This window comes from Muscardinus avellanarius (genome assembly GCF_963383645.1).
Source record: "Muscardinus avellanarius genome assembly, chromosome: 15".
Lineage (NCBI taxonomy): Eukaryota > Metazoa > Chordata > Mammalia > Rodentia > Gliridae > Muscardinus > Muscardinus avellanarius.
Window position 1 is genome coordinate 30522486 of NC_137801.1, and position 18517 is coordinate 30541002.

At 47.1% G+C, this 18517-nt stretch overlaps 1 protein-coding gene across 12 annotated transcripts in view; it reads left to right on the forward strand.

Moving 5' to 3' along the window:
• VIT (vitrin) overlaps positions 1–18517 on the forward strand; it is a gene marked incomplete at both ends in the record, with an annotated part of 97762 nt that overhangs the window by 71987 nt on the left and 7258 nt on the right. For all 12 annotated transcript variants that reach the window (XM_080712025.1, XM_080712029.1, XM_080712032.1 and 9 more), the window contains 2 exons: positions 12728–12831; positions 16493–16719. In XM_080712025.1, the coding sequence (XP_080568151.1) occupies positions 12728–12831; positions 16493–16719 (331 nt within the window). The remainder of the gene's footprint in view (positions 1–12727; positions 12832–16492; positions 16720–18517) is intronic.

The following is an 18517-nucleotide window of genomic DNA, read 5'->3' on the forward strand; positions in this document are numbered from 1 at the left end:
TTTAAAAAGAGCCAATGCCTATAAAACCAGAATCAGACAAGGGAACAGAGCCTTGCACTTGGTATCTTTTATTCCAATCTGTGGTCAACGTTGAGAATCACCAACTCCCATAGAACAGAAGGGGCAGCTCAGCTTCCCAGGTAGAGTGGTAATACCTGTGCCCTTTGCCCTCTCAGCTGATAGACATCACCTTTCCAGGGACACACAGAATCCCAGAGCAGCTTCCCACTACCTGACAGGAGTGACTGTCCTGGGGGTCTTTTAGTCTTTGCAAAGACCCCTGCATGGCTGCTGTCTCTTGTCTCTGAGAGACTAGCCAGCCCAGTGGCCCGGCCACTCCTCAGAAAGAGTCCCCAGGCCAACTGATCTGTGAATACAATGTGCACAAGAATCCCGGGCTTTTCCAGTTTCCTCTGCAGCTCTCTGGAGGCGCATACAAAACGGCCTCACTTGACTTCCACCAGCAGGTCCCTGGGATTCTCATCACCCATTTGCTGAGCCAGCCAGTGTCCCTGGAGATCTTGTGCCCCTTGAGAAGCAAATGTCCATCCCTGTGCACATTAGAACCACCTGGGGAGGGTGTATTCATTTTGAATCACCCCCCATGCCATTTTGGCATGGGGCTGTATCTCTATTTTCTGTATTTCTATCTTTCTAATAAACTTCTTTAAATCTTCAAAAAAAAAAAAAAAAAGAACCACCTGGGGAGCCCTTAAAAATCCCAGTGCCCAGATCAAACCTCACATCAATAAAATCATAATTTCTACATGTGAGCCTGGGCATGGGGCATCATTAGTTTTTAGGGCTCCCAGGCAATTCTGTTGTGTAAACAGGGAGCGAAGGCTTGAATATTCCCACAGGCCAGTGCTTTCCTCTCCTGGTCCCTCTCACTTCCCCCAGCTGACCAAAGGACTGTGGGCACTCCACCATGCTTTCTCTCACCTTCTCTAGACTTTGTTTTTATTCTCCTCCCTTCCACTTCTTACTGGCAGCCCCGTGGCTGATTTTCTTGATTCTTAAGGCATCCGCTAAGACATTGCTTCTCAAAGTGTGACTCACAGCCTCAAGTGGGAGGATATTAGAAATGCAAAACCTCAGAGCTCAGAGGGCAGAATCCACATCCTACCAAGGCCTCAGGCAAGCTCTGCTAAGAAGTCCCAGGGCTCCCTGCAGAAGCTCTGGAGGGTGTTACAGATTAGCAGCCGGCCAGCCAGTGGGCTCAGAGGGACTGTGGATGCAGACTACAGATCTACATTTTCTCCAATGGGAAGAGATTAATGCAGATTTATTTTCTACTCTTTGGGGTTGATGGGTGAAAATATGGCTACTAATTACAAAAGACACCAATCTAAAAACTAATGTGACTATAAGACCCTGCTCTCTCTTTTCTAATGCTAGGAAATATGTCAGTTATACCACGTCCCCTCGCAGGCTGCTCCAGGACACTGCACCCAGGCTGGTCAGTGCTGCCCAAAAAAATTCATAGTTGTTTGATGGGGCAGAATCGTCTTTAATCTGTGCCGCTTTCAAGCACGACACCGGAGACGATCTTCTTCGGACTCTTTATTATCCCAGGCTCTTACATACTCTCCTCTCTCCGCTCCCCGCTCCCCGCTTATATATGCCAAGCAGCCAATCAGCACTCAGATCACTCGCTCCATGCAAAATTAGCTCATTTGTTACAAACAGTGGTATGTTGTGTTCCCGTGCGCCCCATGCTCCGGTTACCGGACTTCCTGAAAGTTGTTTACTGCTTAATGGGCCTCACAGAGCTTCCGCTCGGTGCTATTTTTAGGTCTTCGAGCTAGCAGGCAATGGGTGGGGCTCTTCACAGTTCCCCCTTTTTGTTTTTAAGCAGAAGAGGATAGAGGACTCAACCCCTGCTATAGTTTATGCAATTATTTGCCACCACCTTTTTTGCAGGGACGGGCGAGCAATACAGTGGTAACCCGTATGCAGCTGAGCATATCCTCCTTGGGATGCACCCTCCCGGGGTCCCAAGTGCAGTCCTTGCTGACATTCTGCTTTATGATTTTTCCATTGCGGCTAGCCAAACAGTAGGCGATTGTCCTGCTTCAACCGCCATGAAAGCCTGAGCTAGGAGCATCTGATCCTTGGCCCTCTGCAGAAATAAACGTCTCAGGCAACAGAGACATAGAATGCACAGGAAAACAAAACAAAATCCCAATGCTCCCAACCCGGCCCATTCTTTTAGATGGAATGCTGCCTTCTGGATCCGGGACGCCAGCGTTTGGGCCACTTTGGGGTCGATTCGGGTGGTGTTGACCTTGATGATTTCAGCACGTAATTGTTCGGTCGATTCGGGTGGTGTTGACCTTGATGATTTCAGCACGTAATTGTTCGGTGAGTTTATCAAACTCCCAGCTCCAGTTGCCTGTAAGATGTTGGGAAAGCTCCCGAGAAGTTCTAGAGATGCATTTGTAGTAAAATTTCTAGGGAAGGTCTGGGAGGAGCAACTCAATGGTAATGGAAATGGAAAAGCTGTAAAAATACCCCATTGTTGCTCACTCCATACTGGTTTTGTCCAGATCAGCATGGTGATCAGGTGTATCCATCCCTGAGGCGCCATCTTGCGATATTATTTGACGAGTCAGTCTCTCTGGGATCCAAATCGGATCGGTTCCGTCCTGTGGGAAAACACAAACAGAGCCTCTGGCCCATGTGAGTACCGGATCAGGTCCCTTCCATTTTCCGGTGAGGACATCTTTCCATTTTACCATATCATGGGGAATACTAGAAGGACAAAAATGGCGATCTGCGGCCGATTTGCCATTAATATCTAAATTTAAAAAATTTAAAGTAAAAAGTGCCAAAGATAATCGCTGCCTTGGTTTCAGATTCTCACCTATTCCCCCTTTTTGTTTTATTAGACATTCTTTTATTGTGCGATGGGCGCGTTCAACAATGCCCTGTCCTTGAGGATTATATGGAAGGCCATGTTTTAATGTTACGCCCATCTGTTTACAGAAAGACTGAAATTTTTGTGAGGTATAAGCCGGACCATTATCAGTTTTCATTTCTTTTGGCACATTCCATGCTGCCCAAGCTTCAAGACAATGAGCGATAACGTCACGAGCTTTTTCCCCTGTGTGAGTAGAAGCATATATAATTCCAGAAACAGTATCAACAGAAACATGTACATACTTAACAGAGCCAAATTCAGGTATATGGGTCACATCCATTTGCCATAAATGTAAGGGGAGCAACCCACGTGGGCAAACACCAACATTAGAAGAGGGGATAAAGGGTGCACAAGTACCACAGGCCTTGATGATGTCACGGGCTTGACAACGAGGAATTTTAAATTTAATCTGTAAAGTTTTAGCATTTACATGAAACTGGCGATGAAAATCTTGTGCCCGTTGAAGTGGGGTGAGAGAGAAAATCATGGGCATCTTCGTAAGCTTATCTACATAATCATTACCTTGGGCAACAGGCCCTGGTAAGCCTGTATGTGCCCTAATATGTTGTACATAAAAGGGATTTTTCCTCATCAAAATTAAATGTTGAATTTTAGATGCCAAGTAGTGGATGGGCGTATGTGTTGATATTTGCCCCGCACATTCAAGGGACTTTATCATCTCTACAGCATAGGAGGAGTCCGATAACAAATTAAAGGAAGAATCATATCTCTCAAACACTTCTAATATAATATTTAGTTCAACTAGCTGAGGTGATATATGCTGATATTGAACAACTATGGGTTTTTGTCCTTCTATCATAAAAGCTCCAAGGCCAGATTTTGATCCATCAGTAAAAATATTGATAGCGAAGGGTATAGGTGTTCTTCTGGTTATGGTTGGAAAGATAATAGGATGTTGAGTTGCAAAATGTAATATAGGATCTTTAGGTAAGTGATTATCTATCTCTCCATTAAACACACATCGTAATATAGCCCAATCATCCAGGGAGGTTTGTAAAATTAATATTTGGTGTTTACTATAGGGAACAATAAGCTTATTAGGGGTTTGGCCAAAATGTTGAATACATTGCTGTATGGCAAGAACAGCAACCTTTGCCACCATAGAGGGATAATACTCAATAACCTTTTGAGGAGATAGTTTAGGATGAATCCATAATAGAGGTCCTTGTTGCCATAAGACCCCAGTGGGTTGGAGCTCAGTAGCCAGTATGCATGCCCAAATAGAATCCCTCGGTGAAATGCGCTTAAGGGAAGCCTTAGTTAAAGCTTGTTCTACCAAACTTAAGGCTTCCCGGGCTTCAGCAGTCAGCATTCTAGGAGAGGTTAAGGAAGAATCTCCTTTGAGGATATCATATAAAGGTTTTAGCATAAAATTTGGGATTCCTAAAGCAGGACGTATCCAATTAATATCTCCTAATAACTTTTGAAAATCATTTAAAGTGTGTAACTGGTCTGTACGAATGGTGACCTTTTGAGGCGTGACAAAATTGGGATAAAGAATATTTCCCAAAAAATGGGTGACGGTGCCCTTTTGAACCTTTTCAGATGCTATAACTAAACCCTTTTCCTCAAGGGCTTTAACAAGCACACAATACGCTTCATCCAGTACCTTTTCATTTTCACAGGCTAATAGGATATCATCCATATAATGGAGACAACGCAATGGAGGGAATTTATCCCTAACAGGTTGTAAGGCAGCATCCACATATAGTTGACAAAGAGTGGGGCTATTCGCCATACCCTGGGGGAGCACTCTCCACTCATATCTCTGGTCAATTTGCTCTTGGTTTAGGGATGGCACAGTAAAAGCAAAACGTGGGGTATCTAGAGGATTTAATGGTATAGAGAAAAAGCAATCTTTTATATCAATCACTATAATTGGCCAGAATTTTGGAATAGTTGAGAGAAGGGGGAGTCCACGTTGGACTGGTCCCATAACTTGCATTTGTTCATTTATGGCTCGGAGATCATGTAATAGTCTCCATTTTTTTGATTTTTTCTTTATTACAAATATAGGGGTATTCCAGGGTGATGTGGATGATTGGATATGTCCTAATTTTAGTTGTTCTTTTACTAACTCTTTTGCTGCTTCCAATTTTTCACGGGGGAGAGGCCACTGGGAAACCCATACTGGATCCCCCGTCTTCCAAGTGATGGGAATTGCCTCCCCAGTGGCTACTCCACAAAACCCAATCCCTGTTTAGTGTTTTGTCCTTCAGTGGGGACAGGGCTCCTCCGTCCCTGTAGGTTTCGCCCTAATCCAAATGATGGATGAAAACCTTGCTTGTTAAACATATGTAGCGCCTGGGGAGAATATTCATTATGTAATCGGAATCCCATGTCCAGAAGTAGATCTCGACCCCACAAGGAGACCGGAATTTCCAGCATATAGGGTGTAAAGGTCCCAGAATGTTTTTCTTGGTCCTCCCAATGAAGGGGTCTAGCACTAATATCAGGTGTTTTAATGTATCCTAATCCTCTAAGCTGTGTGTCAGCCTTTTTTATGGGCCAGGCGGGGGGCCAATCCTTAGAAGCAATTACACTAGTATCTGCCCCTGTATCAAGCAATCCTAGAATCGGCTTTCCCTCCACTTTCAAAGTAATTAAAGGTCGTTTTCCCATATCAAAGGCGAGAGATATTATATTAGTACCAGAGGACCCAAACCCTTTTTCTCCTCGCTGTTCCTTTTTTGAAGGGAAGAGAGAATGTAGACTAGGTAATAATAACAGCTGCGCTATCCGATCACCAGGAGAGATGGCAACAATTCCTCTGGGGGCAGAGACCATAACCTTTATAACGCCCTCATAATCTTGGTCAATAACTCCAGGATGAGTTATTAGGCCTTTCATGGTGGATGATGATCGCCCCAAAACTATGCCCACCGTTTCTGGGGGTAATGGCCCTGACATATCAGTCGACATAATTTGAATTCCCATTCGAGGGGTTAATACCAGCCGGGTGATGGCACAGAGGTCCAATCCCGCTGAACCGGGAGTGGCTCTCCGGATTCCTTGGGCGGTTGGAGATTGGGCCATTGGGGTGTTTGGTGTGTCTCTATAGCATTGTACATTTGTTGGCCCCCATACTTGTAAGGGCCCTGGGGATGGGGGCCCCGTTTCCCGTTTTTTGACAGCGGGCGACCCTGTCCCAACTGATCATGGGACGGTAGGATATTGCCGTCAATATCCTTAACGGACCGGCACTCTGAGGCGGGATGTCTGCCTTTTCTACATCTCTTACATAGGTCTGGTGGGCTCTTTTGAGAGAGAGAGCCTCGTTTTGGGCAGTCTCTTTTTAAATGCCCTGCCGCCCCACATGAAAAGCAATTTCCTAGTCGGGTGTTGTTATTGCCCTTTTGCCTGCCAGATGCTTGCATGATAGCCGCAGCGAGCCCCGAGTTGGTTAAAGGTCCGCCGAGTTCTCTACATAACTTCATCCATACTTCTAAACCTTTACTTTTATATGGATTTATAGCTTGTTTGCATTCAGTATTACATTGTTCGAAAATAAGCTGTTTAACAAGTGGCATGGCTGCATCGACATCCCCGAATATTCGTCCAGCAGCTTCTACCATCCTAGCCACAAAATCAGAAAAAGGCTCAGTGGGACCTTGAATTATCTTAGTAAGATTGCCTGACACCTCCCCTTTATTAGGCAAACTTTTCCATGCCCTGGTGGCCAAATTGTTTATCTGATCATACACTTGTTGAGGGTAACAGGTCTGGTTGTTAGCAAATTGTCCCTGTCCCAAAAGCATATCCAAATTCCAGGCAGGTTGTCCTGCGGCCTGATTCACCGCTGCTTGCTCTGCTGCGAACTCAATAAGGAAAGCCTTCCAATCTAAATACTGTCCTGGGGTCAAAGCCGCTCGGGCCAAGTTCTGCCAATCTCCAGGGGTCATGGCATACCTGTAAATGCTTTCTAAGGTGGCTACGGTGTATGCAGCATTGGTACCATAAGTCCGCACGGACTCAGCAATATGTTTTACAAGCTTATAATCTAAAGGCTCATGATACCGAGGTCCTCCTCCTTGTGGTTGAAACACGGGGAAAGCCTGTCTGGATAGTAACATTTCCGGATCACGCCATACCTTTTCATTAAAGGAGCGGCCTCCGCTTTGTCCTGGAGCTGAGGGATTATAGGGCGGAGGAACAGAGCCCTGCGAGGGGCCCGTAGCTAGGGTTAATCTGCTGACTTCCTCCTCTATTGCCGCAAGTTCCTCGTCCGAGTCCCCCTCCCCTTCAGAGCCTAGTTCACTAGCTGGGTGAGAGGAAGTGGACCGTTCCTCTTTTAACAGATCAAGTGCCACTTGTCCCTCTCGCACTAGCGGTTTGTAGTATTTCTGCTCCAAACATGCCCTGACGAGGCGCCACAAAGGATAAGTTCCTCCCGTGACTTGATTGTTTTTCTCTGCCCTTTTAATATCCTTCCCTAACTTATCCCAACTTGCCAGGGTCAAGTTTCCTGATACTGCAAACCAAGGGGCCACCTCATCCACTTGGCTCAAAAAACCCTGAATAGTCTTATCCCTAAGTTTTAACCCCTTTCCGTTTAATAAGGCTTTTAAAGCCTTTTGTATTGGATGAGATGGATTATTTCCCATACCTATTCAGCCTCAGGTCCAGCCTGAGAGTATACTACCCTATAAATCCTCCCCTCAAAGGAGCTCCCCTTCGTCCTCAAACGGAGTTGGGAAAGAACAATCTTATGATCCTCTACTTTGTAGAGCCTCCCTCTTCACAGGAGAACTTACCAGCCGACTGCCCTGGAAAGTCCAAAGTTCTGACCGTCTCGTTGAGAGAGATTCCCCGTACGGGCCACCACTTGCCGCTTTCAAGCACGACACCGGAGACGATCTTCTTCGGACTCTTTATTATCCCAGGCTCTTACATACTCTCCTCTCTCCGCTCCCCGCTCCCCGCTTATATATGCCAAGCAGCCAATCAGCACTCAAATCACTCGCTCCATGCAAAATTAGCTCATTTGTTACAAACAGTGGTATGTTGTGTTCCCGTGCGCCCCATGCTCCAGTTACCGGACTTCCTGAAAGTTGTTTACTGCTTAATGGGCCTCACAGAGCTTCCGCTCGGCGCTATTTTTAGGTCTTCGAGCTAGCAGGCAATGGGTGGGGCTCTTCACAAATCTGAGCTAGGTAATGCTCTCAAGGGTCAAGTCTACCACTCACCTCAGACACCAGACTGTCCCCTGGAACGTCTTCTTGATCACACAGGCACGATTCGTCTACTGACCATCACATTCTAGCCAGTAACACAAATTAAATGGCTCAGTATAGTATAACCTTGAGATAAAGCTGTATTGGAGGAGATGGTTTTGAAAGGTTTTTGCTGGAGGGAATATGATAAGTTAGTATTTCTGTGCTGGCATAAAATTCTTTTGAGAGGCTCATTCCATATATCTGAAAATATTATAAGATGAAGCAGTAGGGACTCTCACAGAAGGACAGTGTTAGGACTGACAAGGCCTCAGAAGTTCTCTAGAATCCAGGACTTCCCAAACTTCCCTGAGGTAGGAAGCACCTGGATTCCCAATTTAAAGATTCTCAGCTGGGTGTGGTGCCACATGGCTGTAATCCCAGTACTTGGGAGGCTGAGAAAGGAGGATTGCAGGTTCACGGCCAGCCTCAACTACTTACTGAGACCCTTTTTCGAAATAAAGAATGAAAAACAGGGCTGGGGGTATAGTTCAAAGGTAGATGTCCCTGGTTCAATCCTCAGTACCATGAAAGAAAGAAAGAAAGAAAGAAAGAAAGAAAGAAAGAAAGAAAGAAAGAAAGAAAGAAAGAAAGAAAGAAGAAAGAGAGAGAAAGAGAGGGGAGGAGGGAGGGAGAGAGGGAGGAAGGAAGGAAGGAAGGAAGGAAGGAAGGAGAAAGAGAGAGAGAGAGAGCTGAGAGCTGCGGTTGTGGCTCAATCCCCAGTACCAGTAAAATAACTATAAACTTCCAGGCCCCATTGAGTTTCTTCCAGGAGAGGCCTAGCATAGTAAACCTGCACAGTTTAGTGAGTGTCTCTGGTATTACCATCAGGGAGGTCTGGACACACTGTTGACCCATTCCACTTCTCTGCTTCCTGTCCATAAGCCCTCCTAAGAAACATCTGTATCCAGCTCTGACAGGTGTTCTCCCTTCTTAAACCCTTGCCAGGTAGCCATTTCCTGCAGCACAAGTATCCCTTTTTATACATAGCTGACTTCTGGGTTCCCTGCAACTTTTATTAGCTGGACCTCTTCTTCCAAACATGGAAAATTTTATATTTTCTCTTTAGGCTGTAAACTTCTTTATATTCTCTCATTTCTAAAGGAAACCTTTAACACTGATGAAGGAAAAATTGTGTTATTGTGTTTTTCTTTCATGAGAACTTGTAACAAAATTATAAATTCAAAGATTGCTTAAATTAAAAAAATAGTGACACACCTCTTTGAACTTTTAAAGTAGTTTCTGTCTTATTCTGTTTTCAGTTGCTAAAACAAAATACCTGAGCCCGGGTTCTCTATGAAGAAAATAGTTTTATTTTGCTCACAGTGAAGGTTCCAGAGCATTGCCCTGGCTTTTGAGCTCTGGGGAGGACCTCGTGACAGATGATCACAAGGGCAAGAGTTCCTGCGAGGTTGGCGGAAGTTCGAGGGAGACATAGGAGGTAGAGGAATCCAGGGGAGATGCCAGAATGGACTCCTTATGGCAACCCATTCTCACTGAAAACCAATCCAGTCCTACAAGAACTGCATTAATGCCTCTGGAGGATGGATCCCCCATGACCTAACTACCTTGCACTAGGCTCCATCACACGAAGGTTCCACAAGCTCAACCCCACTGCACTGGAGATCCAGCCTTCGGCCCGTGCACCGCTGAGAGATAAACCATTCCCAAACCATAGCAGCCTCCATGTCTCAAAAGTCTCCGTGCTAGGGTGTCAGGCCACTGCCTGTACACCCTGAAAAAGGATATAGACCCATATATTTGTGTGCCCTGGTCCTGAGAGCTGCCACAGTCTACAGAGCCACAAATCTGTTCCCATGATTTCATTAGAGCACAGTTTTACCAAGATTTATTAAGTGTTTGCCATGTACTGAGCATTATGTCATGTGCAGGAGATATCAATGTAAAATTCATCCAAGTGGTTTGATTACATTTGCCTGCAAGACCCTTTGGCAGATGAGTTTTATAACTTTACTCCTAATCATAATAACCATCAATTTAATAATTGGAAAGGGTTTCAAAGGTCCCCTGATCCAAACCTAATTTTATTTTTTTTAATTTTTTATGGGTACAAATTTGAAATTCACTAAAACAAATAAATAAATGGGATAGAGGTTTGTTCTTTTGGACCTCATAGTCTAGTAAGGAAGGCATATTTTTTAAAAGAAATGGCATGAAATAAAATCAAAAGCACCTATTCATTGGTCATATGAATAGCTCCACTGTGCGCCGCCGGGATGGACTTGTCTTCACCCATGACGTAACAGAGGCAGAGGGTGGCGGATGTGGAGCGCGGAGGCAGAGCCTTCTCCTTCGCCTGGGATGAGCCGACAGAGGAGAGGCTGAGTACTAGGGATACAAAGTCAGGAGGAGCACCTGTTCTCAACTAGGTCACAGTCGATCCCCGGAACTGTGTATCCACTAGTTTGCCAGTTGACCTACTCACTAAAACTCAAATTTATTGGTAACACCAAATTTATAATCCAAGTCACCTTCTTTTTTTTTTTTTACATACAAGGAGGTGGGGAAACTTGAGTCTCCTGACGCCACCCCCCCACACACACACTCCCATTCGCAGCTCTGGTCATACAAGGTAACAGTCTACCTCCCTGTTTCAGCTTTTTGCAAGTGCCCCCCCCACCTAGTTAAGTTAGTGTCACTTTTTTTTCATTTTCTTATCTTGCTTTGGTGACTTCCCCACTTAAAATGGCCCCCAAAGGTAGTGCTGAAATGCCGTCTAGTGTTGTGAGTGGATAGGCTTGTTTTAAATGTCCCATCTTCCCTGTAGGCAGCCTTCCCCACCCTCCCGGTTTTACTTCACCCACCATTCAGACAAGCACACTACACTGGGCATGGCTCAGATCACCTTGAGACAGACAGGAAGACTGGACGGATGAAGGGCTGGAGGGAGGCAGAGAATGCCTCCTCTCTCTCAGATCCTGGTGCCCAGCGCTCTGGCCACCACGCTGCCTGTCTTGGTCCCCAAGGACTTGCAAAGAATCCGCTGTCAGCCACCTTGGAGCTCCTTCCGGAAGCTGCCCAGAATGGCTTCTCAGCTGATCTACTTTTGGTGTTTGTGGAAAAGCAGCTTTTATGTTTAACTTATTGTTTGCTACTGGAGATTGAACCCAGGAGCACTCTAGCAGTGAGCTACAACCCCAGCCCTTTATATTTCTTATTTCAGAACAGGGTCTCACTAAGTTACCCAGACTGGCCTGGAACTTGTGATCTTCCTACCTTGCCCTTCCAAGTCGCTGGAATTACAGGCATGTGCCACCAGATGGAAAAGCTGCTATTAGAGTCCCCTGCCCCTGTTGAGGATTAGCAACCTGCAGCCTGGACTGGTTACATAATTTGCAGGTCTCCTTGTTCAGAACTTGTGAAGAATTTCTAGATGGGAGCAGTAGAGCATCACACCAAGCGTGGGGCCTTCCGACGTTTGGGACCCGAGTGACTGCACAGGTCGCGCCCACAAAGGAGGCTGTGCCCGTGGGCTGTCGGAGCTTCCTGAGATGAGACTTCTGCACATCCCACTTCACCTGTGGGTGCACATGCCCCCCACAGAGCCCTCGTGCCTCCAGCACTCCTGTGCCATGAAAGTTACTTCACTGCTGGGCGTGCCTGGAATTCCAGTACTTAGAACACTGAGACAGGAGGATCTCAGGTTCAAGGCCAGCCTCAGCCACTTGGCAAGCCGCAATAACTAAACCCTGTTTCTAAATAAATAAGTAAAAGTAAATGAATGAATGAATGAATGAATGAATGGGGGTGTAGCTCAGAGGTAGAATGCCCCTGAGTTCAATCCCTACTATCAAGCGTACACAACAAAGTGTTCCATACCTCTGCTCCTGAAGTTCATTCAGGCCTGTTTCTTCTCTGTGGCAACTCATCTCTAGAGAAAGATCTTCATCTCGTCTCCCACTGAATGGGAGCGGCAGCACTTTGAGCAGCCCTCAAATTCTTCTCCAATTAATCATCTTCAGCCTGCAATAAAATAGACATTGGCCCTCTGGGCGAGATTTCAGTAGTCTCATCCAGATACAGGAGCCACAAGATGGGAAGAGTCCAGTGGTCTTCCTGGCACCATTGCTGTGCACAATCCACTGCTGGGCTAAGCTAGGGAGAGGCTAACAGCTGGACAGGAGGCTCCAGAGCAACCTAGGGACCCTGGGCACGCAAGAGGTGGGATCCTTCCTCTTGCAGAACCGCCCTGGACAACAGTCCTGTTCATCAGTGATATGGATGCTGTGGCTTTATTATTATTTTTTTTAATCTCTGTGAAGTTGACATGCAGAGAAGTTAAGTGACTCCAAAGGTCACACAGCTAGGAGATGGCACAGTCAAAAGCAGAACGCACGCCTTCTTTGTCCCGAAATAGCCTGTTTTTCCTCTGTGCACTGCGGAGGATCCCACCTTCCTGTCTTGCTGTCACCGTGTCCACAGTGGGTCACTTTGTGAACCACAGTTCAAGGCTTTGAAGCAGCTTCTATTCTATTTGTATGTGAAAGAAACAATAATGAAATCTGCCTTCCTCCAAAGGTAATTTTTATCTTTTGTTCTGACTCTTCAGAGACAACCCTGCTACCCAGTTTAACCTCAAAACTCACATGAATTCTCGAGATCTGAAGACAGCTATAGAGAAAATTAGCCAGAGAGGAGGACTTTCTAATGTAGGTATGTGACCCAGATTCAGGTAATTCTATCTTGTTACCATGGCTCTCTTTCTACGTGGTTGTCTTCTAACATTGTATATAGAGGGAGGAAAAAGAATAATAATCCATCGAGAGTGACTCACATTACATCTGTATCCTTTCTAAAGTGTCCTCATGGAGTCAGGTGGCAAGAATTGTCAAAACACATGTGCTGCAGAGACCCAGCAGGCTTGGTTCCTTGGAGTGGCAACATTCTTCAGGACAAGCAGGACTCATGTTGGGACTATTTCCTGGCTGGCCTACAAGTTGCCAACCATTTCTATTAAATCCCATGGTCGGTTCCATTCAGGATGCCCTTTGAGAATCTTGTTTCTATCAGCTGCTGTTGTGTCAATGAGTGCAAGAGACACGTTCCTGTCTCAATATGAGCCAGCTGTGATGTCTGAACCTTTGGGTGGCAGGTGATCACCAGAATTTCAAGGTCTAGTCCTCAAAAATTCTACCTGACCATTTCATCCAGAGGTAACTGGGCATTAGGATGCAGCTTCACAACAACCATGCCCAAAGACTGTTGAAAAACCCATGTATACATGTTATTAACTTATAAATGGAAGCCTGTTAAGGGGAAAACTGGGAGGGGGTGGGTACTGTCTGCCTTTCAGGGGACTTGTCCAAAGAAATGGAGATGTGGGCATAGTTGCTTGCAATGGAGTTCATGCAGAGAAGCCATGGGGTTTCAGTAAATCTGATTAATTAGTTCTTTCCCCAGCCCTCAGTGAACACCTCTGCAGTCACCAAACATCAATACCCACAAATAAAGAGCCTTTCACTGTTGGACAATCCTAAATAAAACCTAACCAAGTCACTGCTGTCCATGCCCCCAAATCCATATTTCCCTCACTGCAAACATGAAAGAATTGAATTCTGATTTGTCTTCAACTTAATCTTCACATTATCAAATTCCAGTGGAGGAGACTCCAGGAGGCATTTGACTTCCCCAGTGAGGTCAGACAGGTGTTTCAATCCAATTGGCTTACCTTTTTCAGTGATGACATGTTCCAGCTCTGCCTCTGAATGGTTCAGTTTAAGTTCAGAGAACAGAATCCATCCAACTGATTCAAGTGCAAAGGGATTTATTTCAGGTTAATTAAATATTTTAAGAATTATGAAAAGAGCTGAAGAGGCAAACTATAAGCAGAGCTTTCTCAGATGATGTCTAAAGGTGTCCTGCAGAACTAGGGCTTCTGAGGGAGCTGCTACCTCTTCCAAAATCCAGAAAACGCTTTCTGAATTCTGCCACCACAGCCTTCTAAGGAACCAGCTTCAGCCAGGAAGCCACCATGATCAGGAAACTGCTTCTATAGCTGCCAGCTCCAGAAGCTTGCCCTACCTGCCCCTTTGACACCCACAGAAGGGATGCTCTGCACCCTACCACCTCAACACCATGGAAGCTAGCAGCCACCACAAGCACCTCTGCTGGCAGTGCACCCCCAGTCAAATACTCTACGATTCTTGTCGGCAGAAATAGCAGAAACAAAAGCACAGCCTCTCCCTCAATGTCGTCTTCTAAATCTCACAAAAACGTATCAATGTATGGAACTAAATAAAGCTGGAAATCTAGATGCAAGGGAGTACGGGCAATGTAGTTTTCCGATTTCTAGCCTCTGGTTTCAAGGCCTATGGCACAAGGGTGGGATGTGTGTTGAGCACAGATTCACTGTGGCCTGGATTAAAGATTGGGTGGGGTCAACGTGATTGGTTCTCTGTGCTCTATCTGCAGGTACCTAATATATTTTTATACTTCTATTGGTACAATGTAATTATACATTATAGTGAGATTCACAGTGGTATAAACACACGTGCATATATCACTGCGTATTTCCCTCTATATACCTCCTTCCTCTTTCCTCTCTTCCCATACATGTTAGTGAGATTGGTAGTAAAACCTCTCTGTATGGATATAATCTCATTTGAACTGTTTCCTTCCTCAAGCCTCCCTTTTCCCTTCCCAGCCCCCTTTACAGTTCCACTGGTTTCTCTCTTCATGCGACTGAAGTTTCTTTTGCTTCCTGTTTTTGTTCAGGCTTCCACATATGAGAAAAAACATATGACCTTGGCTTTCTGAGACTGGCTGATCTCACTTAGCATAATCTCTAGTTCCATCCATTTTCTTGAAAATGGAATAATTTTGCTCATTATGGCTGAATAAAATACTCTTGAGTATTATACCACATTTTTGTTACCCGTTCGTCCATCAACGGACACTTAGGTTGGTTCCATAATTTGATTATTGTGAATTGTGCTGCTAGAAACATAAGTACGCATGTACTGCTAGAGTTGTCTAACTTCAGTTCTTTGGAAAGATAATAGTAAGCCAAGGTCGGCTTCTGGGTGCTTTGGACCTTGAGAGAAGTTATTCCTTGGCCAGGAAAGCAGGTCTCCGAAGCCAATTCACGTGGGTTCACTGAGACATCTCTCCAGTGACTTCGTACATAACCATCTGATGCTTTCATTTGGTAAGAAGATTATACCAATCAGTGGATTATACCAGAAAGATTATACCAGCATACTGGTCCAAACCAGGAGAGCACTGAGTACAGTAATGCTACTCACAAAGCCTAAAGAAGGTGGTTCTTAGATGTTTTTGAGATTGAGGACGCATTTGAGAATCTGAAGAAAGCTACTGGCCAGCTATTCAGATAATACTCATATGCACAAAGTGCTGAGTGTAATTCAGAGGATGTTTACACACACATGCTCCCGTGCTGGAGTCCACAGAGCCCAGGTTAAGAGCCTTATCAGAGCAGTCGTGATGGTTCAAGGGTGACTAGTCATCCCAGCTTGCTCAGGAGCATCTGGGCTTCTCAGCACTAAAACTGTAAAAGTCCTCAAAAACCAGGATAGGTCGTCACCCTCGTTGACTCTGAAAATGTCTTGAGACCCTGCACGGTGTGAAACGGGCACTTGAGAAAGGGATGTCAAGGCTTCTGAACGCCTCCTGACCTGTGCACTTGGCTCAAGCACATTGCTGGCCTGGACCAGAGATCCCCAATGACTCAATCTAGGGCCACGTGGCCAGGAGTTGGTGCAGCGTCCCGGTTCTTAGTGGGTGCAGCTCTTCCCTGGTCAGCCCAACCTGTGCCCCTGGCCTAGAACTGGAGAGAAGACCCTGCTGACACAGAATACAATGTTGCCCCCGCAGGAGCTGGGGGAGCTCAGGCTCCAAGCTGCAGGAGGCCAACACGAGGCTACTGCCATTCCAGGTCAGCTCCTCCTACCGCTGCCCTAGGACACAGGTGTGGCTGCTCAGGCAGTGAGTGTGGTTCGGCGCCCAGGCAGGGAAGGGGCCCTGTTGTTCCACGGAAGCCTTTCTCTCCTACTTGCTGGTCCCTACAACATTTCTCAAAGCAAGAAACAACTAGAAGTTAAGGGTTATAAAATGAAACTGAGGACGGAATGGGACAGTGACACTATACTATGACCGTGCTAAGTGCCATGAGATTGTTCCCCTAACAATGCCGCTGAAGTGTACACCAAAAAGTTAAAATGGTTTAAAAATGACAAACAGCCAAAGGGGGGGTGGGGGACATGTGTTTTTTGGGGCTCCTCTGTGCTGCTGCGGTCGGTCCCCAGATTTACCATTTGGCCTGGTTACTCCAAGGACGAGTTTCTTTTTCCTCCAGGCCGGGCCATCTCCTTCGTGACCAAGACCTTCTTTTCCAAAGCCAATGGAAACCGAGGCGGGGCGCCCAACGTGGCCGTGGTGCTGGTGGACGGCTGGCCCACAGACAAAGTGGAGGAGGCTTCGAGACTCGCCCGAGAGTCAGGGATCAACATTTTCTTCATCACCGTCGAAGCTGCGGTTGAAAATGAGAAGCGGCACGTGGTGGAGCCCAACTTTGCCAACAAGGTACCAAACAGCCCGGAGATGCTACCAACCCGAGGGGCCCCCGAAGCTTGGGAAGTTGGGGTGCTATCAAAGCCGTTTTCTTGGTCCTTCGAGGGTATGTGAAACATGCAGCTGTATATAAGGGTCTCCAAAAGGCAACCTGAAATTACCCTCAAAGAAAAATCCCATGCCCTCCCCAAGGCCAGCAGCTCCCATCAGAGGGGAGGAGCTTTGTTTCTGGGGCTTCACATGGAAGCTGCCTTGCTCCTCCCACAGCGCCAGGGGCCTCAGCCAGGCAGCCCAGGGACACTTCACAAAGCACACACATGGGTATGCACACTGTCACAAACTCATACACACACATAGGGGTACGCATGCTGTCACAAACTCGCACACACACATAGGGGTATGTACGCTGTCACACACTCGCACACATGCTCACGCACACAGGTATCCTGGAAACTAACCCATTGGTGAACCAGAGAAGGGAGCCATTGAGCCAGATGAGGCACCATGTTTCTAGTCCTCCTCCTGAGCTCTGTGGAGTCCTCCTCCTGTGCTCTGTGGAGTCCCCCTCCTGAGCTCTGTGGAGTCCTCCTCCTGAGCTCTGTGGAGTCCTCCTCCTGACCTCTGTGGAGTCCTCCTCCTGAGCTCTGTGGAGTCCTCCTCCTGTGCTCTGTGGAGTCCCCCTCCTTGCTCTGTGGAGTCCCCCTCCTATGCTCTGTGGAGTCCTCCTCCTGACCTCTGTGGAGTCCCCCTCCTGAGCTCTGTGGAGTCCTCCTCCTAAGCTCTGTGGAGTCCTCCTCCTGAGCTCTGTGGAGTCCTCCTAAGCTCTGTGGAGTTCTCCTCCTGAGCTCTGTGGAGTCCTCCTCCTGAGCTCTGTGGAGTCCCCCTCCTTGCTCTGTGGAGTCCCCCTCCTAAGCTCTGTGGAGTCCTCCTCCTTGCTCTGTGGAGCCCCCCTCCTAAGCTCTGTGGAGTCCTCCTCCTTGCTCTGTGGAGCCCCCCTCCTAAGCTCTGTGGAGTCCTCCTCCTTGCTCTGTGGAGTCCTCCTCCTTGCTCTGTGGAGTCCTCCTCCTGAGCTCTGTGGATTCCTCCTCCTAAGCTCTGTGGAGTCCTCCTCCTGAGCTCTGTGGAGTCCTCCTCCTAAGCTCTGTGGAGTTCTCCTCCTGAGCTCTGTGGAGTCCCCCTCCTGAGCTCTGTGGAGCCCCCCTCCTAAGCTCTGTGGAGTCCTCCTCCTTGCTCTGTGGAGTCCTCCTCCTTGCTCTGTGGAGTCCTCCTCCCGAGCTCTGTGTAGTCCTCCTCCTTGCTCTGTGGAGTCCTCCTCCTGAGCTCTGTGGAGTCCTCCTCCTGAGCTCTGTGGAGTCCTCCTCCTTGCTCTGTGGAGTCCTCCTCCTGAGCTCTGTGGAGACCCCCTCCTGAGCTCTGTGGAGTCCTCCTCCTTGCTCTGTGGAGTCCTCCTCCTGAGCTCTGTGGAGTCCTCCTCCTGAGCTCTGTGGAGTCCTCCTCCTTGCTCTGTGGAGTCCTCCTCCTGAGCTCTGTGGAGTCCCCCTCCTGAGCTCTGTGGAGTCCTCCTCCTTGCTCTGTGGAGTCCTCCTCCTGTGCTCTGTGGAGGCTCCTGGCAGGAGGGAGCAGGATGGATGGCATGCTCGGCCTTTGCTCCATTGCACCAAAGCCACCTTCGCGGGACTCCACACCAACCTTCCTTCAAAGACAAGGCCCCAGTTGAAAGTAAGAGAGAGGCGGAGGGAGCAGCCAGCCTTGGCCACTCGTCTTTGGCGCTCCTCCAGCTCTAACACTGTGTGTTCGGATCGAATGGGCC